Raw genomic sequence first — 26,798 nt, 5'->3', positions numbered from 1 at the left:
CCCTGTTGGTAGACCTGCAGCAGAGTGAGTGAAACCTGTATCCGGGTGGCCTGGGAGGGTTGCGGAGGTAAAATGTGATGGGGAGGATGTGGGCTCTCAGCCACTGCACACTTGTCTTGGGTGGTGCCCAGGTAAGGGTGCAGAATGTTAAGAGAGGAAAGACCATAAAGAATTCTGAGAAGAGTGGACAATCAGAGCAGTGTGTTACCCAGCTGTCCTAGATGTTAAGTTCTCCCAACTCAGGACCTGCGCCGTGCTCTTGCTGTTCTCTGTATCAACAGTGCAGTGGACACAGAAGAGGTGCTCAGTATTGGAGCAGAGCATTTAGAACAACTGGACCTACTCCCTCCCTGCCCCCTGCCTTACAGGCTCTGTACAGAGACACCACCTCCTGGTTAATTCCACTTCAGTTATCTGGAAACCTACAAAACACTCTTCAGTCTTTTCCCATCTGGAATTTTCCATCTTTCATATATTCGTGGTTTCCCAATCCAAGACAAAGCCCTCATTTCCCAAATGAACTTAATTTGGAACTTGATCTTGCTGCGCTGGTACTTTGATTTACACTGGGATTTCCTACTAGCCTCCAAAACAGTATAATCTCGGAACTGTTTTGATGTTTGATGAGAGAAATAGAAGATTGGATTTAATATGATAGTGATAATCTACGGCAGGAAATCCAAATCCATAACACCGTAAAATTCTTGAAGGAACAGATTTCTCTTCATGTTAACATAGCTCCCACCTCCATGCATGGTTCCTGACACAGAGGGCATGCTCAATGGATATTTGTAGATTGGATTTATTTTAATGGTCCTGCTTACTAGAAGAATGATGTGTGTGTGCTGGTAGAGTGGGGTCCATGGAGTAATAAACAGCTTTAGAAAATAGCTGGGCCGGGCGGGTTGGCTCACGCTTGTAATCCCAGCACTTTGGGAGGCCACGGCAGGTGAATCACCTGAGGTCAGGAGTTCAAAACCAGTCTGGCCAGCATGGCGAAACCCCGTCTCTACTAAAAATACAAAAAGTTAGCCGGGCGTGGTGGCAAGTGCCTGTAATCCCAGCTACTTGGGAGGCTAAGGCAGGAGAATTGCTTGAATCTGGGAGGCAGAGGTTGCAGTGAGCCAAGATCACGTCACTCCAGCCTGGGCGACAGCAAGGCTCTGTCTCAAAATAAAAAGAAAAAAAAAAAAAGAAAGAAAATGGCTGATGTATGTTAGGGTCTTTTGGACTCCAAGCCTTAGAAACCCCATGGATTTTTTTTCTTGACACCGCCTTGCCCTAGCCTCTGCAGGTGAGCAGTAAATCAGCCTGCTTCTCTCTAAGATGTGTAGCGTCAGGATTGAGAGCATGGATTTGGAAGCCAGGCTGCCTGGGTTTGAATCCAGCTCCACCTTCTCTGTGCCTCAGTTTCCTCATCTGTAGAATGAAGATAACAATGGAGTCGTTATCAGGATGGAGTGAGCTAAAGCATTTCAAGTGGTTAGAATGGTCCTGGCACATAGAAAGTCCTCTTTAAGCATTGATGTGGCCATTATTTTCGGGTAACCCCTCTCACTGGTGCTTGTGAGTCCTTTGATGACAGCTCCTCTCTGTTTTCAGTGGGCAGGAGGTGCCCCCCTTAACATGGGCTTGATGCCAATCCCTGCAGGGCCTCTGGTGGCTGTGTGCCATTGGGAAAGCTAATCCATCCCTCTGCCTGGGCTCTCCTTGGCTTTAAAGTGGAGTGAGAGATTTGGCACCATTGCTGAATACAGACACGAAAAAAAAACAAATGCCAGTTCATCCTTGCCCACACATCCAGGGGCACTAAGAAATTAGACTGGGCCTTAAGAAAGGCAAATTAGGCCAGGCACAGTGGCTCATGCCTGTAATCCTAGCACTTTGGGAGGCCAAGACGGGCGGATTGCCTGAGCTCGGGAGCTTGAGACCAGCCTGGGCAACACGGTGAAACCCCATCTCTACTGAAATACAAAAAACTAGCTGGGCGTGGTGGCTTGCACCTGTAGTCTCAGCTACTGGGAAGGCTGAGGCAGGAGAATTGCATGAATCTGGGAGGCAGAGGTTGCAGTGAGCCGAGATCGCGCCACCGCACTCCAGCCCGGGTGACAAAGTGAGATTCCATTTCAAAAACAAACAAAAGAAAGACAAATTAGTGATTCCAATAAAATGTTAAATAAGTTTCCTTCCATTTGGACTCTGCATCTTAGCAAGAATTACGAACATTTGGTCATGGACATAGCCTTATCTACTTTTTTAGCTAGAAAATCTGGAGGATGTAAAGCCATGGGGGAGATGATCTGGTTATCTCAGATGTGGTACATTTTAATTTTAAATTTTAATTTTTGTGGGTCCAGAGTAGATATATGTATTTATGGGGTATATGAGGTATTTTGATACAGGCATACATTGTGTGATAATTACGTCAGATAAATGAAATATCCATCACCTCAAGCATTTGTCCTTTGTGTTACAAACAATCCAATTATACTCTTAGGTATTTTTAAATGTATCTTGAAATTATTATTGAATATAATCACCCTGTTGCACTATCAAATGCTAGATCTTCTTCATTCTTTCTAACTACTTTTTGTACCCATTAACTATCCTTCTGCACCACCCTCTACTACCCTTCCCAGCCTCTGGGAACCATCGTTCTCTTTATCTCCGTGAGTTCAATTGTTTTAATTTTTAGTTCCCACAAATAAGCAAGAACATGGGAAGTTGGTCTTTCTGTGCCTCGCTTAATTCACTTAATATAATGAGCTCCAGTTCTATCCATCATGTTGCAAATGACAGGATCTCATTCTTTTTTATGGCTGAATAGTGCCCCATGGTATATATGTACCACAAATGTGGTAAAATTTGCAGGTAGAGAGAAGTGCCTCCAGTCAGGATGATGGATGGTGGTGATGGTCATCAAACTCTTAAGTTTACTACAAATCATGAATTGGACACTTAGAATGGGTGATCTTTTGGTATATAGATTTTATCTTAAGCCATTTGAAAAAAAAAACAAAAACAAAAACAAAGGAAATAGGTGTTCACACTACAGTAAAGTCTCTGCTTTACTTGGTGATGGTGGGATGCTGGTAGCTTAGTTCAGTGGAATTCTTAGCTAACCCAGAAACCTCACTGTAGCTGGGATTTCAACCTCAACCACCCAACCACCTGTCTCTCCATCCACCAAACAAATACTTGTTCAGCTCCTATCAAAGACACAGGCCCCAACTTTATTTATTTATTCATTTTGCTCCCAAACTTAAATTGTGTGATTTATTTTAATCATAAAGTAGTAAATTTAAGAATACATGGGGCCAGGTGTGGTGGCCCACGCCGGTAATCCCAGCACTTTGGAGGCCAAGGTGGGCAGATCACAAAGTCAGATCAAGACCAGCCTGGCCAACATGGTGAAACCCCGTCTGTACTAAAAAAATAGAAAAATTAGCTGGGCATGGTGGCATGTGCCTGTAATCCCAGCTACCCAGGAGGCTGAGGCAGGAGAATTGTTTGCTTTAACCGGGGAGGCAGAGGTTGCAGTGAGCCAGGATCACGCCACTGCACTCCAGCTCGGGCAAGAGAGCAAGACTATGTCTTAAAAAAAAGAAAAAAGAAAAAAAAAATACATCGGTGGCTGGGCATGGTGGCTCACACCTGTAGTCCCAGCACTTTGGGAGGTTGAGGTGGGAGAATTGCTTGAGCCCAGGAGTTTGAGACCAGCCTGGGCAACATATTGAGACCCTGTCTCTAAATAAAAAAAGAAGGAAAAGAAAACATGGGAACATTCTTTTTTAAGGAAGCAGTAACCTGTAGTGTAACATACATGCAGAGAAATGCACATGTAGTAAGTGTACAACCTGATATGTTTTCATAAACTGAACAGAACCCGGACCCAGATCAAGAAACAGAACATTTAGAACTCATGTTCTCACCCCATGTTTTCCATGGAAGTGTCTATTCTAAGACATTTGAGGAGTAAAGAAAATCATCCAAAGAAAAGCAGGAGAGGAAAAACCTCCTGCTGTCCACAGATACCTGCTAATGTCATTGGTGTTTATTCTTCCACCGTTTCTCAGAGTTGAGATTTGTTTTCTATTTTGTAGAGGTTTTCTAAGCCACATATTCCTGATAAAGTTTTTCTTCCCTGTCGTCCCCAACTTCATTTTATTTATAAATTTATTTATTTTATTTTTATTTTTTCTGTTGAGACAGCATCTCACTTTGTTGCCCAGGCTGGAGTGCAATGGCACAATCTTGTCTCACTGCAACTTCCGCCTTCTGGGTTCAAGTGATTTTCTGACCTTAGCCACCCGAGTAGCTGGGATTACAGGCATGTGCCACCATGCCTGGCTAATTTTTGTATTTTTGGTAGAGACAGGGTTTTGCCATGTTGGCCAGGCTGGTCTCGAACTCCTGACCTCAGGTGATCTGCCCCCCTTGGCCTTCCAAAGTTCTGGGATTACAGGCATGAGACACCGTGCCTGGCCGGCCCTCAACTTTAATCAGAGCTGTTGCTGACAAGGGCCTCTGAAGGAAAAAGGGTGGCTAAAATATTTCATGCCCCCTTCCTCTGTGGGGTTCTGACAAGCTGAGGTGATCTGAAGGGACAGGAAGCCAGGAAAGGAGGGACGATGAAGGCAACAAATTCATTCTTTCATCAGTTCCACCCAGCCCTGGACAACGCTGGAAGGCATCTGAGATGTCAGCAGCTACCCTCCTCCTCTTCATTCCGTGCCCCTCCTCCCCTCTGCAGCTGTTTCTCCCTGCTCATTCCTGCTGTCCTCTACGCTCAACACCTTCCTGCTCTTTTCTTTTCTTTTTTTTTTTTTTTTTTTGAGACAGAGTCTCGCTCTGCTGCCCAGGCTGGAGTGCAGTGGCCGGATCTCAGCTCGCTGCAAGCTCTGCCTCCCGGGTTCACGCCATTCTCCTGCCTCAGCCTCCCGAGTAGCTGGGACTACAGGCGCCCACCACCACGCCCGGCTAGTTTTTTGTATTTTTTAGTAGAGACGGGGTTTCACCGTGTTAGCCAGGATGGTCTCGATCTCCTGACCTTGTGATCCGCCCGTCTCAGCCTCCCAAAGTGCTGGGATTACAGGCTTGAGCCACCGCGCCCGGCCCTTCCTGCTCTTTTCAAAACCATTCTCAGAAAAGGGCACAGAAGTCACCGAAGCTCAGGTAGTGGAGACTGCTAAACTAAGGTGTCGCCAGACGCCTTCTGGAGAAGGTTTGTTACAGCGGGATAGTCCCCGGTCGCTTATATGCATCTAGTAAACGATTTGCATTTAGCAAGTTTCTGGATGGCCCCCTGACATCTCACTCCTATGAGCACTTGGGTGGTTGAGCGTGAACTGCAGCTATGAAAGTGCATTCAGGCTGGGCGCGGTGGCTCACGCCTGTAGTCCCAGCACTTTGGGAGGCCAAGGTGGGCAGATCACTTGAGGTCAGGAGTTTGAGACCAACCTGGCCAACATGGTCAATCCCGTCTCTACTAAAAATACAAAAATTAGCCAGATGTGGTGGTGTGTGCCTGTAATCCCAGCTACTTGGGAGGCTGAGGTGGGAGAATTGCTTGAACCTGGAAGGTGGGGTTGCAATGAGTGGAGATCGCACCATTGCACTCCAGCCTGGGTGACAGAGTGAGACTCCATCTCAAAAAAAAAGAAAGTGCATTCAGGGTAGGAGGTGAGTGTAGAGGCTTGAGCTGTCCCGTGTTGGTGTCCTGCAGGCACAGACATCAATGGGGCCCTGCAGAGGGCCATCAGGCTCCTCAACAAGTACGTGGCCCACAATGACATTGGAGACCGGAGCGTGTCCCTCATCATTTTCCTGACGGATGGGAAGCCCACAGTCGGGGAGACGCACACCCTCAAGATCCTCAACAACACCCGAGAGGCCGCCCGAGGCCAAGTCTGCATCTTCACCATTGGCATCGGCAACGATGTGGACTTCAGGCTGCTGGAGAAACTGTCGCTGGAGAACTGCGGCCTCACACGGCGTGTGCACGAGGAGGAGGATGCGGGCTCGCAGCTCATCGGGTCTGTGGTCTGTCTTCATAGGCATGCGAGGCTGGTCGAGGGGCTGAGGGGTGGCTGCGGTGGGAACTCAGAGAGGACTGTGTTGCTGCACCCCAGACTTGCATCCGCTGGCAGCGATCACAGCTCATTGCAATGGGAGGTATCACAATGTGTTTTGAAGCCCGGCAGATCAGAGTTCAAATTCGGATCCTCCTTTGTGACTTTAGGCAAGATTTTTTTTTTCTTGTAATGGAGTTTCACTCTTGTTGCCCAGGCTGGAGTGCAGTGGTGTGATCTCAGCTCACTGCAACCTCCACCTCCCGGGTTCAAGCGATTCTCCTGCCTCAGCCTCCCGAGTAGCTGGGATTACAGGCATGTGTCACCATGCCAGGCTAATTTTGTATTTTTAGTAGAGATGAGGTTTCTTTCTCCCTGTTGGTCAGGCTGGTCTCAAACTCCTGACCTCAGGTGATCTGCCTGCCTCAGCCTCCCAAAGTGCTGGAATTACGGGCGTGAGCCACTGCACCCAGCCCTAAGCAAGATTTTAAGACAGGCTGTACCTCCGTTTTCTCATCTGTAAAATGAGGATTATGGTTGGTTGCAGAATTTAATGAGAAAATCGCTATGTAAAAACAGCATGTAAAGCATTGGCACAGTGGCCATCCCATATTAAGTATTTAATGAGCTCTCATGGATCATTGACATCCTGATATTTCAAAGCACTTTCTAGTCAGTGTACTTTTATCCTACCCTGTGAGTAGTAGAGTACTGTTATCTCCATTTTGAGTACTAGTTAAAAGATACTTTTATTTAGAAGCAAAACCACCAGATAAAACTGGTAAATAATCAGATTATTTTGAGGTGGAGAATAAATGAGATCTTTTAAATGAGAGGTTGGAGAAAACTTAGATCTTTTAAAACAGAAATAGCTTCCCTCGGATATTATGTTGCCACACACAGTCTGCCATGTTGCTGTTGACTGAGCGAAATGCCAACTCCCAGTTCAGCGTGAGGCCCTTGAATCTGCACCATGGCATATGTGGTATCTACTTAAAAGCAGAGGGGAGGTTTGGGTAGAAATACGGGTGTTTAATAGCCATAATCAAAGGACATTTATTAATGATAAATGGAAGTAGAGGTCCCTATGGTGTGCAGTAAAGACAGGTCTTCGGTTTGGGATTCGCCACCATTTCCTCCCATGCTTCATGAAAGATGTAAATGAAAACACAGATTTGCTTCCCACATTTTAAAAATTATTCAAAGCTAGAGTCAAAGGGGAGAATCTGATGCACTGGATAATAGAATTGAGATTCAATAAGGCTTTCAGAAGCAAAAGCAATTATGCTGCAACAAGTCAGCTGCACTGCCATCCCACTGAAACTATGATCAATACCCGGCATTTATGAGAACTTATGATACACCAGGAATTTCTATGTGCATTATCCCGGATGAGCCTCACAGAAATCCTAGGAGATAGGTGTATTAGGGTAAAGGCTACGCTGCAGTACAGAGATGACGAGAGGCAAAGGCTGAAATAAGATAGCCGTTTACTTCCCTCTCCTGTAATGGTAACGGGCTAGATCCTGCTCCAGAAAGTCATTCAGGGACCTAAGCTCCTTCTCTTTTATTGCTCTGCTTCCCTCAGGTGTTGTCCTTAATGCTATAGGATTGAAATTTGGTCACTATCACTCTAGTTTTCTAGCCACAAAAAGGGAGAGAGAAAAGAAAGCCAGCATGAATTTTAAGCAAATATTGAGAAGTTGCACATCTCACGCCTACCCATATTCCATTGGGAGGACATAATCACATGGCCATTTGTGGCCTTGATGGAGGCTGGGAAATGTAGTTTGCAGCTCGACGGCCAGAGCTCAATTCTCATGAAAGAAGGGGAAAATGGACTTTTGGGGACAGCTAGCAGGTGACCAAAGAAGTACTGTTAACATCCTGATTTTATAGATAAGGAAACTGAAGTTCAGAGAGGTTAAGTCACATGTCCCAAGACACACAGCAAGGAAGCGACAGAGATGGAAGTCTAATTCCACAGCCTATACTTTGTAGATCTTTTGAAAGGGAATTTTAATTGTCTCCTGACTTAACAAGAAGCAGCCATGTAACTTAACTACAAGAAAAGCAAATGCAAGCAAATGTTATACGCACAAACTCACACAAATCAGGTTTCTCAAGTAGGATGTGCTGCTTAAAGCACATCTGGAATTTGTATTTGGTTCTAAGAAAAAGGTTTTTTAAGAGGTCCTTTGAGAAATGTAAGTGTGCACAAAGGAAATTTACAAAGAATAGTGAGGGAATCTCAAAACTGTATCACAGGAAGAATAGTTCATGAAACTGGGGATTGATCAGGCTTAAAGGAATCACAGCATTGGTTTTTAAGCATCCAAATGTCTGTTGAAATGGATTAGACTAATTCTGTGTTCCAGAGGCAAAACTGAAACCAGTGGGTGGAAATTTCAGGGAGGAAGATTTTAATCTACTAGAAGGAAGTTCTTCTCATCATGAGAGCAGTTGAAAAACAGCTCAGAAGCCATGTGAGAGAATGCATTCCCTCTCCTCAGTGGTGTTCACCCTGCTGCCTCGTGACCTCCTGGCAGAAATATTGTGTGGGGTGCCATGTTGGGCTTGCTCGCTTCTAAAATCAGACTCATCCCCCTGAGAGTCTGCATTTTCCTTTAGGACTGTCCTGCCTGCTGTTGGAGCAGGGCCCTGATCTCCTCCTTTCCCTGTGCTTCCACCGCAGGTTCTACGATGAAATCAGGACCCCTCTCCTCTCTGACATCCGCATCGATTATCCCCCCAGCTCAGTGGTGCAGGCCACCAAGACCCTGTTCCCCAACTACTTCAACGGCTCGGAGATCATCATCGCGGGGAAGCTGGTGGACAGGAAGCTGGATCACCTGCACGTGGAGGTCACCGCCAGCAACAGTAAGAAATTCGTCATCCTGAAGACGGATGTGCCTGTGGGACCTCAGAAGGCAGGGAAAGATGTCACAGGAAGCCCCAGGCCTGAAGGCGATGGAGAGGGGGACCCCAACCACATCGAGCGTCTCTGGAGCTACCTCACCACAAAGGAGCTGCTGAGCTCCTGGCTGCAAAGTGACGATGAGCCGGAGAAGGAGCGGCTGCGGCAGCAGGCCCAGGACCTGGCCCTAAGCTACCGCTTCCTTACTCCCTTCACTTCCATGAAGCTGAGGGGGCCGGTCCCGCGCAAGGACGGCCTGGAGGAGGCCCACGGCATGTCGGCCGCCATGGGACCCGAACCGGTGGTGCAGAGCGTGCGAGGAGCTGGCACGCAGCCAGGTATGAGGCACCTGTGCCAGCCAGGTGTGGGGGACGCAGGCCTGAGATGCCACTCACCTCCCCCACAGGAGCCCCAGCAGGAAGCTGTGTTAGTCCATCTTGCTATAATACTTATAAATAATAACCCAGACTGGGTATAGTAGCTCACGCCTGTAATCCCAGCACTTCGGGAAGCTGAGGTGGGATCACTTGAGGCCATGAGTTCAACACCAGTTTGGGCAACACAGAGAGACCCTGTCTCTACAAAAGAAAAAGAAAATTTAATTATCTATGTATGGTGGAATGCCTGTAGTCTCAGCTACTCAGGAGGCTGAGGAAGGAGGATCAATGGAGCCCGGGAGTTTGAGGCTGCAGTGAGCCATGATGGTACCACTGCTCTCCAACCTGGGTGACAGAGCAAGACCCCGTCTCCAAAAAACAACCAACCAAAAAGCAGTAACACTGTATAGAGCTCGTAGTCTTCAGAGAGTATTGTACACTGTTTTACGCACATTGCTATACACTGTGGCTGTCTAGAGAAATGAGAAAAAGGTGGCATTTGAGTCAGAAATATAGCCTAGTGAGGTCAGTCCATCAATAAACCATCAATAAACTGAGTGCTTGCCAGGTTTCAGGCATGGGCAGAAGCACTGAAATGAACATACCAATGCCCATTTTTCAGTACCTTTCTGTATTTTCAAGCACTTCAGAGTTATGTAGTATAATTTAATTGTATGCTTGATTTTATTTTCCCGAGAGCACGTGGGAAGGACCAAGGTACGGATTCTTGCAAGAATCCGATCTTTACATGTCAGTCTCTGAGAATCTGAACAGAAGCAGGCACGGTCAGTCTCGGTGCCATTCTGCTGGGGGTACGAGTAGAGACCAGAACAAGAGAAAGGAAACAGTGAAACCAAAGCAGGGCATTGTATTCCTGGCAGATCTGCTTGTGGAAAATCGCGTTTCATATGCATCACATTTTTTTGGGTTCCTGTCAAGTTCTGTCTCCTAGGAGAGGAAACAGGTTGATCAGGCCCTACTCTGCACCCCACCAATGCTGTCCCATTTATTCCTCACACTCTGAAGTGTTAGAAAGACCTGGGTGTGGAGAAAGCATGCAGTTAGGATTCACCAACCTTCCTGACCAGCTGTGAGGCCCAAGGCAGGTGTCTCAACCTCTCTGAGCTTCCATTCTCACTCCCCAGCTTGAACACGGAGATAATCATAATTTCCCTGCAGGGCTGTTGTAAGGACTACATATGGAATGCCATGGGCACACAGTGAGTTTTGCACAAATGTCAGACATGCCTTCCATGGAGGCACGGAGTACCAGAAATTTACTGATAAGTTCCGATCCCGATAGCAAGGTTACAATTGACGTGGCTATTTCAGAAAGGATGGAACTTGTCTTGGCAAAACTTACACAATGCTTGCTGTGATTAAAAGCATGTGGCAGGATGCCATTACTTTCCACTCATGAGATCCATGCCACATCCAGGAAAAATGGCTTTCTGAGTAAGATCTTGATGACAGGTCATCAGCGCAAATCTCTACAGCTTCAGGAGAGATCAGACCCAGGTGATCTCTGTCCAGAAAGACAGAGGAGATCAACTGATTACTCAAAAGGGTTTTTTTTTTTTTTTGAAAGAAAATTCTTCCTTTCCTTAAAGTTCTGATGGTTTTTAAATTTAAATTTAAATTTTGAGAGTTGGTGGCAGCTGCCACTCCTCAAAGCAGTCATCCAGTCATCCATCCTCTTTCCTGGCAAATCTGCGTTCTGCCCAGATCATGCTGGTCAAGACCAGTCTTGAGAAGCGGGTGCTTCAAGAATGTTTCGAGATCTCACTCGTTAATTTCTGGGAGCAGTAAAAACCAGAGAAGAGGAGCACAATTTTGCTAGTACTAACAATTTGACATAAGTTATTGATTTTATTTATAGATATTAATTACTTTTAGGTTATTCTTTCATTGAATATTCAGAGCACCAGTACTTTGAAATACAAAGTGTTTCAAAATCTTCTGCTTTGTGAATTCCGCCGCACACGTAGCTACAGACACTGGATTATAACTGTACCTCTTTTTTCACATTGTTGTTTTTGTTTTTGTTTTTATCATGAACGTAAAATTTACCACCTTACCCATTTTTAAGCGTACAGTTCAACGCTGGTAAGTGATGTTAAGTATATTGACACTGTGATGAAACAGATCTCTAGAACTTTTCCATCTTGCACATCCAAAATTCTACAGGCCCACTGAACAACTCATTTCTCCCTTCCCCTATAAATATATCTCAAGTGTGATAAAATATTTTCCCCTATAATATACACAAAAATAACAGAAAAGAATAGTATCTAATTCGTAGAAGAATAAAATAATTAATCCTGCACACTTTACACTCCACTTGTGTACCTTCTATTATTTTCTTTTCTTGTCTTGTCTTTTCTTTTTTGAGACAGTCTCACTCTGTTAACCAGGCTGGAGTGCAGTGGTGCAATCATGGCTCACTGCAGCCTCAATCTCCTGGGCTCAAGTGATCCTCCCACCTCGGCCTCCCAAGAAGCTGGGACTACAGACGTGTACCACCTTGTTGGGCTAATTTTTTTTTTTTTTGGTGAGACAGGGTGTCACTATATTGCCCAGGCTGGTCTCGAACTCCTGGGTTCCAGTGATCCTCCCACCTTGGCCTCCCAAAGCACTGGGATTATGGACATGAGCCACCATGCCTGGCTTTACTTTTGTGTTTTGAGGCCAAGCTGCCTTTTTAAGACTGATGATGTTTTAAAGGGTTTTTTGATTCTTTAAGCTATTACAAATGTACCTAAAAGCTGTATTTTAGTCATTTCTCCTCTCTCCCTTTGTACCTCTCTCTTCATCTTCTTTAATGAATGACCGTGATGTTCTCTTCTCCTTTTTAGGACCTTTGCTGGAGAAGCCATACCAGCCAAGAATTAAAATCTCTAAAACATCAGGTAAAGAAAAGGATGCGGTTGTGTGTGAATTGAGAGTAAGAGATGTTTAAAAAGTCTGAAACCAGGCCAGGTGTGGTGACTCACGCCTGTAATCCCAGCACTGTGGGAGGCCGAGGTGGGTGTATTGCTTGAGGTCAGGAGTTCAAGACCAGCCTGGCCAACATGGTGAAACCTCCTCTCTACTAAAAATACAAAAATTAGCCAGGTGTGGTGGCAGGGGCCTGTAGGGGAGGCCGAGACAGGAGAATTGCTGGAACCTGGGAAGTTGAGGGTTCAGTGAGCCAAGATCACACCACTGCACTCCAGCCTGGACTACAAGAGTGAAACTCTGTCTTTAAAAAAAAAAAAAAAAAAAAAGTGTAAAACCAAGAATTCCATGAAGTCAGTTAAAAATACCAGCTCATTTAGCAACGTATCAAGCCCACAATGTGAGGCAGAGCCTGAGAATTGCAGCTGTCATGAAACCATCGCATAAACACTGTGGAGATAGCACAGTCCCCAGGAATCCTGGCAGGAAACCCGATGGAAGAATAGATGGGTGGCAGAGGCACATTCTGACCCTTATTGAGTTTGGAAGACATTGTTTTAGAGATTCGGAACGTGTATCCTTCCAGCCTCTGCTGTGAGAAACATAAAATGGTGCTACCAAAATAAAAACGTCTGGTGTGACAGGCAGGCTTTGTTTTTGTTTGCATTTTTTTCAGTTCGTGGTTTCGGAAGGGAAGAACAGATTTTTTTTCAAATGTCATGAAATTTCCTTTTGCCAGCTTCCTGGGACTATAATAAAAATTCAGAGGGAAGAACAACCTATGACTGGGTTTTGTTCTGCTGTGTCCATGTCATCCTCTGGAAGTCTCGATTATGGCCTTTCTGCTGCTGTGCTGTACGTGCAAGCTCCTAAAACCAGGGACATCCCAGAGATTAGCCGTGGATATAGAGTCTGCACAGTCTCCAGGAGACGGACTGGAATTCCTTTGAACACACACGTAGGCTTTATGGAATGCCAGAAAAGCTTCCTCTTGGATGCTGCCTGGAGTAATGCCTTTTTGACCCCTCCCTACTTTTTTGGATCAAGCACTATCTTTCCTTGTAAAGAGATTTGGACGATTTGGGTAGAAATGGTGTGGTATGTGCACATAAAAACTCTCAGCAAACTGTCAGATGAGCTAGACGGTTGCCCTCTGTCTCCATGGGTCCTGCATCCCAAGGATCAAACCAAGAGCAGATCGGAAATACGTGAAAAAGGAATTGCATCTGTATTGAATGTGCACGGACTTTTTTTCTTGTCTTTATTCCTTAAACGATATAGTGTAACAACTATTTACATCGCATTCCCTTTGCATTAGTTGTTATAAGTAACCTAGAGATGTATGGAAAGGCTGCACGCAGTGGCTAAAGTTTGTAATCCCAGCACTTTGGGAGGCCAACGTAGGTGGATCACCTGAGGTCAGGAGTTCGAGACCAGCCTGGCCAACATGGTGAAACCCCATCTCTACTAAAAATACAATAATTAGCTGGGCATGGTGGTGCATGCCTGTAATCCCAGCTACTCAGGAGGCTGAGGCAGGAGAATCGCTTGAACTCAGGAGGCAGAGATCGCAGTGAGCCAAGATTGCACCATTGCACACCAGCCTGGGTGACAGAGTGAGCCTCTGTCTTAATAAATAAAAATAAATTAAAAATAAAGTGTATGGAAGGCTCTGCGAAGGTTATATACAGATACTACACCATTGTATGTCAGGGACCTGAGTACACATGAATTTTAGTATCCGCGGGGGTCCTGGAACTAATCCCCCATGGACACCAAAAGACAACTGTGTGCGTGCCTGAAAAAACGCCAGCAATGCGGGTGAGAACCTTGATCTCCTCTGGGGGCCAGTTTTTCCCCATCAGCAAAAGACCAGCACCTTGAATTTCTTCATACCTTGCAATTTTCCGGGAAGTTGAGGTGCTTCCCAGGGAGAGCAGCCAGATCCTCTCAAGGGCCCTTCTCAGGGATGCTGGGGCAGAAAGGGTTTCTCAGCAGTGAATGCAGGGATGTTAGTTTGTTGCAGCATGAAAGCCGACTCTGGCTCGTGCCTATACTGTGCACAGCATGCATGCAGACACGTCCACGTGCACAGAAAGCAGAGGGGCATTCAAGAAACAAGTTGTAGGCTGGTGTGGTGGCTCACGCCAGTAATCCCAGCACACTTTGGGAGGCTGAGGTGGGTGGAATGCTTGAACCCAGGAGTTTGAGACCAGCCTAGGCAACATAGTGAGACCCTGTCCCTACAAAAAATAAAAAATTAGCCCGGCATGGTGGCACCTGCCTGTAGTCCCAGCTACTCAGGAGGCTGAGGTGCGAGGACCATTTGAGCCCAGGAGTTTGAGGCTGCAGTGAGCTATGATTGCAGCACTGTGCTCCAGTCTGGTCAGCAGAGTGGGACCCTGTCTCAATAAAACAAAAATAAAATAAACAAATTGCACTTGGAATATAAATTAGAAGGTAAATCTCCAATCTAGTAAGAGAATTGATATAGATTCTCAAGAAATCTTTTATCTGTATAATAAAAGGCAAGACTGTTCACCTTTAACAGGTGAAAATGAGGACAGACAAGAACTGTCAGCTGAACTTTGTGGTCTCCTCTGTGGACAGAAACTTGAGAGCAGTGAAGTCGGTGTGACCCAAAGGAGGGGTTTCCGCCAGTACCCTGACTGTGTGCCTGGCCACCTACTCACTTTTTGCTTCGCTTGCCCCTGCATCTAAGCTGGGCATGGCTCTCAGTGCCTGCGTGCAGGGGTGGCATACAGCTGACGCTGCGAATGAGCCTGGGATAGCCTATGGCTTCCTGGGAGAAGCAGCGCGGTAGATCTCCCGTCATAGGCGAGGAAAGTCCTCTGCATCCGTGCCAGTAAAGGAGAAAGCAAATAGCAAGGGATGTCTGCCTGGGGAATGGAAGCATGGGGACTGAGTACCAGCAGAGGGTGTGTAGGGATCTCTCTCTCCTTCTCCTCTCACCTCTGGAAGCTTAGGTGTCTGTGCTGAGCTAGGGTGTGATGAAAGGAGCATTATATTGGAATTTAGAAAACCTGAAGTCAAATGTTTACTGCTAACTCACTGGGTACTTTTGGGGAATTGTTTTCCTCTCACTCATCTTCCTCATCTGGAAATTGAGGACACTTCCTTCCAGTATCGTTTTCAGGATTCAATAAAATCATTGATTGGCGTGAACCTGGGAGGCGGAGCTTGCAGTGAGCTGAGATCGTGCCACTGTACTCGAGCCTGCAACCTGGGTGACAGAGTGAGACTCCGTCTCAAAAAAAAAATAAAATAACATCATTCATGAGAAAATAGAGAGTAGCACCTCCACAAGGAAGGTACTTAATAAGTGTCTTTCTTTTTCTCTCCTTTTTCTTCTGCTCTGGCAGTGGATGGCGATCCCCACTTTGTTGTGGATTTCCCCCTGAGCAAACTCACTGTGTGCTTCAATATTGATGGGCAGCCCGGGGACATCCTCAGGCTGGTCTCTGATCACATGGACTCTGGTAAGTTCTACCTTCCACTGTAGCATCTGGGCAAGGACAGGTAGGTACTGCATCTGCCTCTGTTCTTCAGATGGATGTCCAGTGATCTGAGGGCCACCTGATAGATGCTCAGTGAGTGTTGTCGGTGGTTAAGGGAAGTGCACTGCGCTTCTGGACTTACGCATCTGCCTCCCTGCTTTATGACAAGTGCCGCCTGGCCTTGGGCTCGTGCCTTCGGAGTTGTTTCCCTTGTGAAATGGAAATAGGGACACTCTATTGGCCTAACAAAGCCATATAAAGTGGATCAAATGAAACTGGATGTGAAGTTGTTTTGTAAATGCTTAAGTGCTTTAGAAATCCACTGTGTAGGCTGGGCGCGGTGGCTCATGCCTGTAATCCCAGTACTTTGGGAGGCTGAGGCGGGCGGATCACCTGAGGTCAGGAGTTCAAGACCAGCTTGGCCAACATGGTAAAACCCCGTCTGTACTAAAAAATACAAAAAAATTAGCCGGGCATAGTGGTGGGCACCTGAGATCCCAGCTACTCGGGAGGCTGAGGCAGGAGAATCTCTTGAACCCAGGAGGCGGAGGTTGCAGTGAGCTGAGATCACTCCAGCCTGGTGACAAGAGCGAAACTCTATCTCAAAAAAAAAAAAAAAAAAAAAAGAAATCCACGATGTATTATTGTGTATTATTGTCATAGTGTCTGTCCATTCAAAAGCTGTGATGCCAGGGAGGCCAGGGTTCTAAACTCATGTCAGTTTCTTGGTGACTTGCACAGGACGCTCAGCTGTGAATCCACAGCTCTGTCTGTGTGCTGGGAACGTGTATGGTCAAAGGGGCTCTGTGTACCCTGTCGGTCTGTAGAGGACCTGGGTGAGAGAGATTAGCACAGAGAAGGCTTTTCAAGTTCAATGCAGGTAACAAGCCATGTCCAGCTCTGTGAGGACAAGCTTTGGAGTGGGTACCCTGGCACTTCTTACTGCCAAGAACGTGAGTGTCTTGGAATGTTGGGTTGCACAGGGTCCCCCGGCAGGTGACATGTGTGATGCGATTATGTAGTTTGATCCTGGGGTTCGTTCAACACATTGTTTTCTTGCGGGACTTTACAGCCTCCGAGCGAAATCTCTACTGTTTCTTACTTCGAAGGGCTCAGGAGCAAGATAGGACCTAATTGTATATGTCCCTGGAAATACCTCCTATCTAGGAGCGGTTCCCATGGTTTCTGTCTTCCGCGAGATGTCCGTGATGGGAACTCAGCCCAAAAATGCTTAGGACTTTGAGGCTGGAAGAGCATAGGCTCTTCTCGTGCTGGGATTTCTCCCCTCCCCTGACCCCTTGCCCCAGAGAAGGCCCTTTTTTCCTTGAATGTCTAAGAAGTTTTATTGGGAAGATTATTCTTAAAGCAGAGAAAACAAGAGTTAATTATATAACAATCTTTTCTTACTGCAAATTGCTGCTTTGCCTGAGAGCAAAACGCATTTAACATGCATCGCCTAATTCAGCCCCAAACATCTCTAGTGCAGTTGCCATCTGTTTGCTATTCAGCCAGACAGCACAGAACCCTGGGGCTTGGTTCACAGGCCTTGCTCAACTCCAGAAAAGCACCAGTGGTGTTCAGAATGATGAAGAAAAAAATAAATGAGTTGATTTGCTAGCAGTTTACAATTTACACAAATGCTACCTCCTGGGATCCTCACAAAAATTCTCTTAGGTTTTATATCTGTCCATCCATTTTACAGATAAGGAAATAGAGGCAGTTTTTTTTTTCTTTTTTGAGATGGGGTTTCACTCTGTCGCCCAGGCTGCAGTGAAGTGGTGCCATCTGGGCTCACTGCAGTCTCCACCCCCTGGGTTCAAGTAGTGATTCTCCTGCCTCAGCCTCCCCAGAAACTGGGATTACAGGTGTTTTTTTTTTTTTTTCCTGACTTGTCTAAGGATGAACACCTAAGTGGAGGAAGAACTTGAGTTTTTGGACTAAAATCAAAACAAAAAGCTAACTTTGCATTCTCCCACACTGCTCAGTGGCATCGTAAGATGTCCGAATTAGGATCAGCAGCCGTTGGTGGATACGAAATACACATCAGGGTCATACAAGGGCTCTTATCACTACAACCACACTGGAAGGAAACCAGACGAACATGGTAAGCTGTGTGTAGATGCACAAATACTTAGCTTCGTGCTTCCTTCCACGGTATCTTGACCCAAACCTACATCCTCCCTCCTCCATCCCAAGATATTGGTCAGACAACAGTAAAAAATCCACACATAACTTTACGCTTTCCCTCATCCATTCACTCAGTAACCACTGAGTGGCCTCTGTGTGTAAGTCAGACAGTGTTTTTGGTACTAGAGATACAAAGATAAGCCCAAAGGAGGAGGGAAATTCTAACTTGATGTGTTGGGCAGGGATAGATTTTTTCTTCCTTTTTTTTTTTTGTTTTTGTGAGAGAGGATCTTACTCTGGAGCCCAGGATGGAGTGCAGTGGTGTACTCACAGCTCACGGCAGCCTTGAGCTCCTGGGCTCCTGGGAACGCCTGGGCTCAAGCGAACTAGCTGGGACTATAGGCGTGCACCACTATGCCCAGCTAATTTTTTTATTTTTAGTAGAGACGGGGTCTCTCTGTGTTGCCCAGGCTGGTCTTGAACTCCTGGCCTCAAGCAGTCCACTTGCCCTGGCCTCCCAAGTGCTGGAATGACAGGCGTGAGCCACCGCTCCCGGCCAGATTTTCTAACCTTGTTCTTTTCCCCTTGGCCTTTGAGGTGTGACAGTGAATGGAGAGTTAATCGGGGCGCCTGCCCCTCCAAATGGCCATAAGAAACAGCGCACTTACTTCCGCACCATCACCATCCTCGTCAACAAACCAGAGAGATCTTACCTCGAGATCACACCGAGCAGAGTCATCCTGGATGGTGGGGACAGGCTGGTGCTCCCCTGCAACCAGAGTGTGGTGGTGGGGAGCCGGGGGCTGGAGGTATCCGTGTCTGCCAATGCCAATGTCACGGTCACCATCCAGGGCTCCATAGCCTTTGTCATCCTCATCCACCTCTACAAAAAGCCGGCGCCCTTCCAGCGACACCACCTGGGCTTCTACATCGCCAACAGCGAAGGCCTCTCCAGCAACTGCCACGGACTGCTAGGTGGGAAGCTGTGCTCTCCTCACGCTGGGTGTAGAGGACAGAGTTAAATCTCCCAAGCAAAGCCGGTATTGCCAGCACCTTTAGTTCGATTGAGAAATTCAATAGGAATGTGGTTTTTATTATATATACAGTCAGCATATGTATGTATGTGTGTGTGCGCAGTCTATACATATACATAATATACATATATAATATGTATACACAGACTGCATATGTGTGTATGTATATATAGTCTCTAAATACATAATATATCATATATACAATCCGTATATGTTTGTATGTATGTGTGTGGTCTGTATATGTATGTGTGTATATATAGTCTACATAATGTATTATACATATACATGTATATATGTATTATATATACAGTCTATGTATGTGTGTATATATGTATACACAGACTTATATGTATGTATATATACAGTGTATATATACATATACATTATATATCAGTCTATATACATGTATATATATACACAGTCTGTGTATATGTGTATATAGGTATGTATACAGCGTGTATGTATGGTATGTATATATACATATAGTCTGTGTGTGTGTGTATATATATACAGTCTGTATGTATGGTGTGTGTATATATACACAGTCTGTATATGTGTGTATATATACAGTCTGTGTATATATGTGTATATGTATATATGTATACAGTATGAATGTGTATATATGTATACAGTCTGTATGTATTTATGGTGCGTGTGTGTGTATATGCGCAGTCTGTATATGTGTGTGTGTATATATGCAGTCTGTGTGTATATATACAGTCTGTATGTATGTATATATGTGTAGAGTCTATGTATGTACATATTATATATATTCACACACACACACAGAGTCATGCCTTAATGACAGGGATACATTCTGAGAAATGCATCGTTACGTGATTTGGTCACTATATGACCATCTAGAATGTTCCTTACACAAACCTCTCTAGATAGTGTAGTCTACTACCCACCCAGCTAGGCTCTGTGGTGTCTCCTGTTGCTCCCAGGCTACAAACCTGTACAGCATGTGACTGCATGGAATACTGCAGGCAGTTGCAACATGTTGATAAGTATTTGTTCATCTAAACGTATCTAGACATAGAAAAGGTACACTAAAAATATGCTATTATAATCCTATGGGACTACCATCATATTTTCAGTCCATCATTGATTGAAATGTCATGATGTGGTGCATGACTGTATAATATGAAAATTACATATGTAATATGAAAATTAGATCACTACATATGTAATATGAAAATTAGATTTCTTCCTGGGCTTTCTGGGCTAAGAATGGGCTTTATAAACCAAGTAGTTCTCTTTAGCCTTCTGGGAAAATGAATGAGGAATTGGAGTGTAGTCACCTGAGGATCCAGTTCCTTTGCTCTCAGCAAGTAGACACAGACACGAGGCAGCCCTGCCCAGCGCCCAGCCTGAGCAACACCCCCACCGGGGGAGGTACCCACATGGCTGTGCACAGCAGGCGGGCCATTCTACCCAGCTTTCTTCAACGAGCAATTTTGCATGGGCCCCTTGCCCAAAAATAAAGAGCAAGCCATTGTCAGGGCTCAGTTTAGTAGGCAGGATTTCCTGACTCTTGAGCTGGCTGTATTTCGTGGGGCCTGGTGGCCCAGTGTGAGTGAGCTCCCTTTGCAGACACAGCTCTTTATTCCTGTGGCCTGAGCAGTGCTGCCGTCGGACCCGGAGAGTCCTGAGGATGAGGGTCAGAGACGAGCTGAGCTGACTGCTTTCCATCCTGCACCCAACACAGAACTGAGGCTGATAGAAAGGAGGCGGGCCTGTGACTGGGGAGAGGACAGAGGGAAGACGGAACACTACTTCCCTCTTTTATCTGCCCCGTCCTGTCCTCTGGACTCAGTAGGAGACCATGGTTATCGCTATTTGTAGGTTAGGCAACTTTCTAGTGTTAGCAACTGGGAAGCTTCCAGCAGTCGTGGGTAAATCCCATGGTGTGGATAAGTCCTCAGCTCTCTCCTCCCTGCCCCCAGAACACATGTTCTTCCATGACACCAGAAAATGTCTCCGCTCCTGCTGGGAGAGTCCAGTCTCGGGCTGTGGCCAATTGTAAGCCTTGCCGCCACTGATAGCACTGAAGCTGGATTTCAGCACGAGGTTTCTGCATTTGACTGAGACCCAATGCTTTGCTTTGTCCTCCCAGGTCAGTTCCTGAACCAGGATGCCAGACTCACGGACGACCCTGCGGGGCCCAGCCAGAGCCCCACTCACCTTCCGCTCCTTCAGGCGGGAGAGGGGCCTGAGGCCGTCCTAAAGGTGAAAGGCCACCAAGTCCCAGTGGTCTGGAAGCAAAGGAAGATCTACAATGGGGAAGAGCAGATAGACTGCTGGTTTGCCAGGAACAACGCCGCCAAACTGATTGACGGGGAGTACAAGGATTACCTGGCCTCCCATCCGTTTGACACAGGGATGACGCTTGGCCGGGGAACGTCCAGGGAGCTCTGAAGCTGGCAGCCTTAATGATGCAAGTGCATGAAGGACCGTGATGTGGGGAGGCCATGGGGCAGCTCTTTTCATGGCTTGTACATGCCTCAGCTCCTGGTAATTAGCTGGACTCCGTGACCCACCCCTGGTGCAGCGTAGATCCGACGTCTGTCTGGGCAAAGGGTAGGGGCGGGAAGCCTGAGTGCAAATGTCATTTCTCTCTACTCCCTCTTCCTGCCTCTCCCCACCCTGCCCACATCCACGGAGGGGAGAAAGGTCATAGCTAAATGCAACCAAGTCTGTATCTTGTCCCAACCTGCTTATCTGTTCTGTTAGCCTGTCATAAAGTAAGCCTTTCTGGTGAAGGAAGGTTGCTATGAAACTTGTTTTCTTGGTGGAAATGGCCAAGTTTGGGGACTGTGCTTTTTGCCTTACACTAATGCTTAGAAAGCTGTCTTTTCAGTGGTGTTGCAGCCCCCAGATGTGTGGCCAACCTCTGCTACAAAGGAATCTCTCACTGAGTCCAGGCCACCAATCATGCAGATAGCCCATACATTTGATCGCTGTAAACTATGAAGTCTTGTCTTACGAGAGGTTTTTCTTCTGCTGTGGTATCTTGCCCTTAAAAATTAGTTTTCATTAAAAGGAAATTTGATTGAAAATAGAAACATCTACAGCTCAGATACTAATCTCTTTCTAATGGGCTTTGTAAACCACGTGACTTTGTTAATGGCTGTTCTCCAATTTGTTCCAATAAGCTAAAGGCTTTTAACACACAGGACAACTCCATGTGGTTGATTTTACTGGCGTGTCTTGGTGCTGAAGAGTTGGCCAAGTGAATGTGATACATCTTTTACTTGGAGCTCTCCAGCCTTTGTCATAGTTCCCAGACCTTGTTTCCTTGTGGTCCTCCAGGAGGTAATCAGTTACATGTGCACAGTGCTAGGGCGGGAGGCAGAGCCGGCTCGGAGAGCCTCTCGATAGGCAGAACCGGCCCACCTATCACAGGAAGCGTGTCAGTGCTTAGAAAATCTAGGACTTCCAGCTTCCTTCATGTCAGATAGAAAAAAAGCCAGGAAACCAGCATGAACAGGGGCTCTGGTTCCAAAACTTGGACAAACCTGATGCCCTAAGGAAAAGGTTAAGATCAGAGGGGGCTTCCAGAGCCAATGAACGTCACCCTTCAGCAGACAGATACTGGGAGCGCTTGGGCAGAGAAAGACTGTGGTCAGGGAAGTGGAATGTTTCTATGCGGGCCAGAGTTCAAGGCCCGGGCTGGCCTCACAAGAGGCTTCTTCCATGGGGCTTGACACCAGAGCAGCCCCCGCGTGAAATGCGAAGGCATGCTTAGCACTGGGAGGGATACCTGAGTTAAGAAAATTGTTTATCATGTTTGCCTTCCCTGGGGAAACATTCTGGCAGTAAAATGACGTCCACATGTTCCTGTTGGACGCAGCGGCTTCGGAACGAGTTAGCGCTGGGGGACTATCTGGGCTTGTCTCTCTCTGCTTTGTGAACCCTCCACACCAGGGCCTGTCTGCTGTGCTATTTATTTGCCTTCCGTCTTCCCAAACTCAGCTGCCTGTATTCATGCCAGAGGTGCAGAGGCTGCCAGCCAGTGCTGCTGACAGATGCTTTCAGACTGTAGAGCTCAGAGAAAGGGAGCGGGAGCTAGAGGTAGCCAGGGGCTGGCCAGGCTCCCTGGGGCCTTCCTATTATGTAAATCCCAGCCGGACAGACAGCCCTGGAGCCAGGTGGCCCCGTCCCCTGTGGAGCACTTGGAGCAGTGATCTGTTGTTCCAGGTGTTTTAAGTCTTGACACTGCAGAAAAGAGGACGTTATTAGGAAAGAGCAGTTCCTACTGCCTGTGCTGCTACTTTAAGAGCTGAGAAAAACATTCCAATGAGATACCCATAGCTAACTCGCCTGCTCAGCAAAAAATTAAAAAGTATCAAAGTTGAGCTTTTATTTTTAAAAATTATATTTTACTGTAGACAAATATCACCTTTTTTCCTCCTCTTCTTTAGGTGTAGATTTTTTTTTTTTTTTTTTTCTGCAAATGGGGTCAGTACCTGAAAGCCCCAAACCCCATCCCGAGGTTATAGTTAGGACCTTTGCATTTGATTTAAAAAAAATAGTATTTTCTGTTTTCCACGTGTGTTGTAACAAGCTCTTTAAATGCAGGGGAAGGGAGAAATTCTCAGATAGGGAAACTGAGGCAGAGAGTGCCCCGGAGTGGTTTGTGCCAGGTTATACAACATACTTAATGCAGGGCTACACTGAACCTCCAGAATCGTTTTGTTTGCTTTGACTCTGTTTCACCATCTGGGCAATCATTTATTTTCCTTGAGCATTTATAAACCAGGGTGAGGGTTGTTCCTAAATGAGAGATTGAATGAGATGAAGAAGTATGTCATAATTAGAGGAGATAAATCTCCTTGTTATCACAGTAGTTAATGTGTCATAATCACTGACTAACTGGGACCTTGAACAAGTCAGCATCTCTGCCTTTCAGTCCCCTCCCTTGTCTAAAAATGAGAGGCATCTGGATGAGTCATCTTGAAGGATCTTCTCATTTAAAGTTTCACATTCCTAAAATGAAATGGACTGAAAATGAAGGAACACTGTTCTTTATCCTCCCCTGACCCCCCACAGCCCCATGCTAGGTGCACCATCTTCCTCCATTTGACTTTTTAATGCTTTACAACTTCAGGCTAAAGGGAGGGGATGTTGGGAGGAGAAACCATCAGAAGATTCCCTCGGTGCTGCAACTGTGCTGAGGAGGCCAGGGACTGGGAATCGGAGTGAGCGCCTCTGTGTTTCTTTAGGGAGTAACATTCAACATTTAATTGAATCATGTATCCTCATAGGTGGATTAGGAACAGGATTCATTCCTTTACATTTATGTTTTGGCTAAACTACATGCCTTGAATTGAGTGTATATGTCTTCCCCAAATCCATATGTTGAAGCTTAAATCCTGAATGTGATGGTTCTTGGAATTGGGACCTTTGGAAGGTTATTAGGTCTTGAGGGCAGAGCCCTCACAAATGGGATTAAGGCCCTTATAGGAAGAGACTTGGGGCCGGGTGCAGTGGCTCACGCCTGTAATCCCAGCATTTTGGGAGGCTGAGGCGGGCGGATCATGAAGTCAGGAGATCGAGACCATCTTGGCCAACATGGTGAAACCCTGTCTCCACTAAAAATACAAAAATTAGCTGGGCGTGGTGGTGCATGCCTGTAGTCCCAGCTGCTCGGGAGGCTGAGGCGGGAGAATCGCTTGAACCAGGGAGTCAGAGGTTGCAGTGAGCCAAGATCACGCCATTGCACTCCAGCCTGAGTGACAGAGCAAAACTCTGCCAAAAAAAAAAAAAAAAAAAAAGAGACATGGAAGAGATCGTCTTTTTCCTCTTCACTGTGTGGGGGATACAATGAGAAGATGGCCCTCACCAGACACCACGTCTGCTGCCACCTTGATCTTGGACTTCCCAGCCTCCAGAACTATGAGAAATAAATGTGTTTTGTTTAAGCCACTCAAGTCTGTGGTATTCTTGTTAAGGCAGCCCAAGCTGACTAAGACATCAAATCATTCAAAACATTAGTTCTTTTTATGTTCTTTAAGCTTCCCAGAATGTACACAAACAATGCCATTATTAAAATTTAAAGGACTCTTGGAACCGTAGGACATGATCCAGCTAAAATAAACAAAATAACACAGCTAAGCAAATACTTAGAAACATAGCTTTAAATATTTATTTTAGTCAGTTTTAAATAGTGGGGTACCAGACAGTTCACATTCAAGAGACATTTTACTTAGACAACAATTTGTAAGAGAATGATGCGTAAAAACAAACAACATACTGGTCTGTTTATTTTTTTAAGGGAAAATGGAATCAGGGCTGTTGAGAATAAAACTTGATGAATCTAACTGCACTGCTTGTTTGTAGGCATTTCTGAATTACACACGATGATATGTAAATGGGGTAGCGACACTGGAAGAAGAATGTTAAAGTAACACAAATTATTGTAGAGAACAACAAATTCACAGCAGTCATTCCTGTGCTCTTCTGAAACTGTTGGATACACTGGAGGAACTTAAACCTCTCAGTCCATTCCTGCCTGGGGACTCTGGCATTCCAAACTTTGATTATTATTGGGACCAGTACATTATTGGGTACTCTTTTGCACACACTATGCCCACCATCTTGACTGGTGCTGCTTCCACTGGGCTCAGGGTCATTTCCCTCCGAGGTGCCATTTCTAACTCATGGTTCTGGCATTCCTACCTCCAGTTCTGAGTGGTTTCACTGGATCGTGTTTAAATTTCAATTGAGCTATATTACAAGCTGAGTGGGACAACAGCTGCTTAGAAACAAAACAGACATGGGACACAAAGGCATCACTGGCGGGCTGTGTTAAAGAGAAAACAAGTGAGCAACTGATGTCAAGGACTCAAGTTGACTTATCTCTGCTTTTGGCGTCTTCTGTGGCTTTAAAATGAAGGGACTGGCGCGGTGGCTCACACCTATAATTCCAGCAGTTTGAGAGGCCAAGGTGGGTGGATCATTTGAGCTCAGGAGTTCGAGACCAGCCTGGGCAACATGACAAAACCCTGTCTCTACAAAAAAAAAAAAAAAAAGAGCCAGGTGTGGCAGCATGCACCTGTAGTCACAGTTATCCAGGAGGCTGAGTGGGGAGGATCACCTGAGCCCAGGAGGCTGAGACTGCAGGCAGCTGTGATCATGCACTCCAGCCTGGGTGATCAAGTGAAACCCTGTCTCAGAAAAATAAAATGAAGGAACGGGAGCAGGTAACATCTACAATCCTGTGATCTTTATCTTCTGCCTTCAGACAAAGATGCTTCCTGAGCTGCCACGTGATAAATGCTAAATTATTCCTTCAAGGACTCCAGTATGTAGGTAGTTCCAGTGTGCCAGGCCCAGGGATTCCAAGGAAAACAAAGTTCATGCCTCTATGGAATCCTTAGTTTAGAATGGGATGTTGAAAGAATGCCCAGCCTGGGCAACGTAGGGAGACCTCACCTCTAGAGAAATTTAAAAAATAAGCAGGGCATAGCGATGCGTGTCTGTGGTCCCAGCTACTTGGGAGGCTGGGGTGGGAGGATTGCTTGAGCCTGGGATGTTGAGGCTTCTGTGAGCTGAGATCGCACCACTGCACTCCAGCCTGGGCAACAGAGTGAGACTCTGTCAAATAAATAAATAAATAAATAGATAGATAGATAAATAAATAAGAATGCAAAGCTAGAAAGAGTGTGGTCAATACTTTAGGAAACTTGCCGACAGCTATCTGAGCTCAGAGGAGGGACAACTGTGAAGCTAGGAAGGGGGTCAGGAAACCCCTACAAAGATGGAGAGTTCAGTTAGCTGCAAGGAAGAGGAGCGTGGACAGAGGCAGCCAC

General features: G+C 46.0%; 1 protein-coding gene across 2 annotated transcripts in view; it reads left to right on the top strand.

The window, feature by feature from the left end:
• The window catches only part of ITIH5 (inter-alpha-trypsin inhibitor heavy chain 5), a 102,447-nt gene extending 80,398 nt beyond the window's left edge, over positions 1–22,049 (top strand). For both annotated transcript variants that reach the window (XM_015146422.3, XM_077945711.1), the window contains 6 exons: positions 5,726–6,035; positions 8,767–9,326; positions 12,221–12,274; positions 15,686–15,802; positions 18,545–18,922; positions 21,101–22,049. In XM_015146422.3, the coding sequence (XP_015001908.3) occupies positions 5,726–6,035; positions 8,767–9,326; positions 12,221–12,274; positions 15,686–15,802; positions 18,545–18,922; positions 21,101–21,402 (1,721 nt within the window). In that variant the 3' untranslated portion in view covers positions 21,403–22,049. The remainder of the gene's footprint in view (positions 1–5,725; positions 6,036–8,766; positions 9,327–12,220; positions 12,275–15,685; positions 15,803–18,544; positions 18,923–21,100) is intronic.
• The last annotated feature ends 4,749 nt before the right edge of the window (positions 22,050–26,798 follow it).

Source organism: Macaca mulatta, chromosome 9 (genome assembly GCF_049350105.2).
Source record: "Macaca mulatta isolate MMU2019108-1 chromosome 9, T2T-MMU8v2.0, whole genome shotgun sequence".
Classification (NCBI taxonomy): Eukaryota; Metazoa; Chordata; class Mammalia; order Primates; family Cercopithecidae; genus Macaca; species Macaca mulatta.
This window is presented reverse-complemented; position numbering and strand designations above follow the sequence as displayed.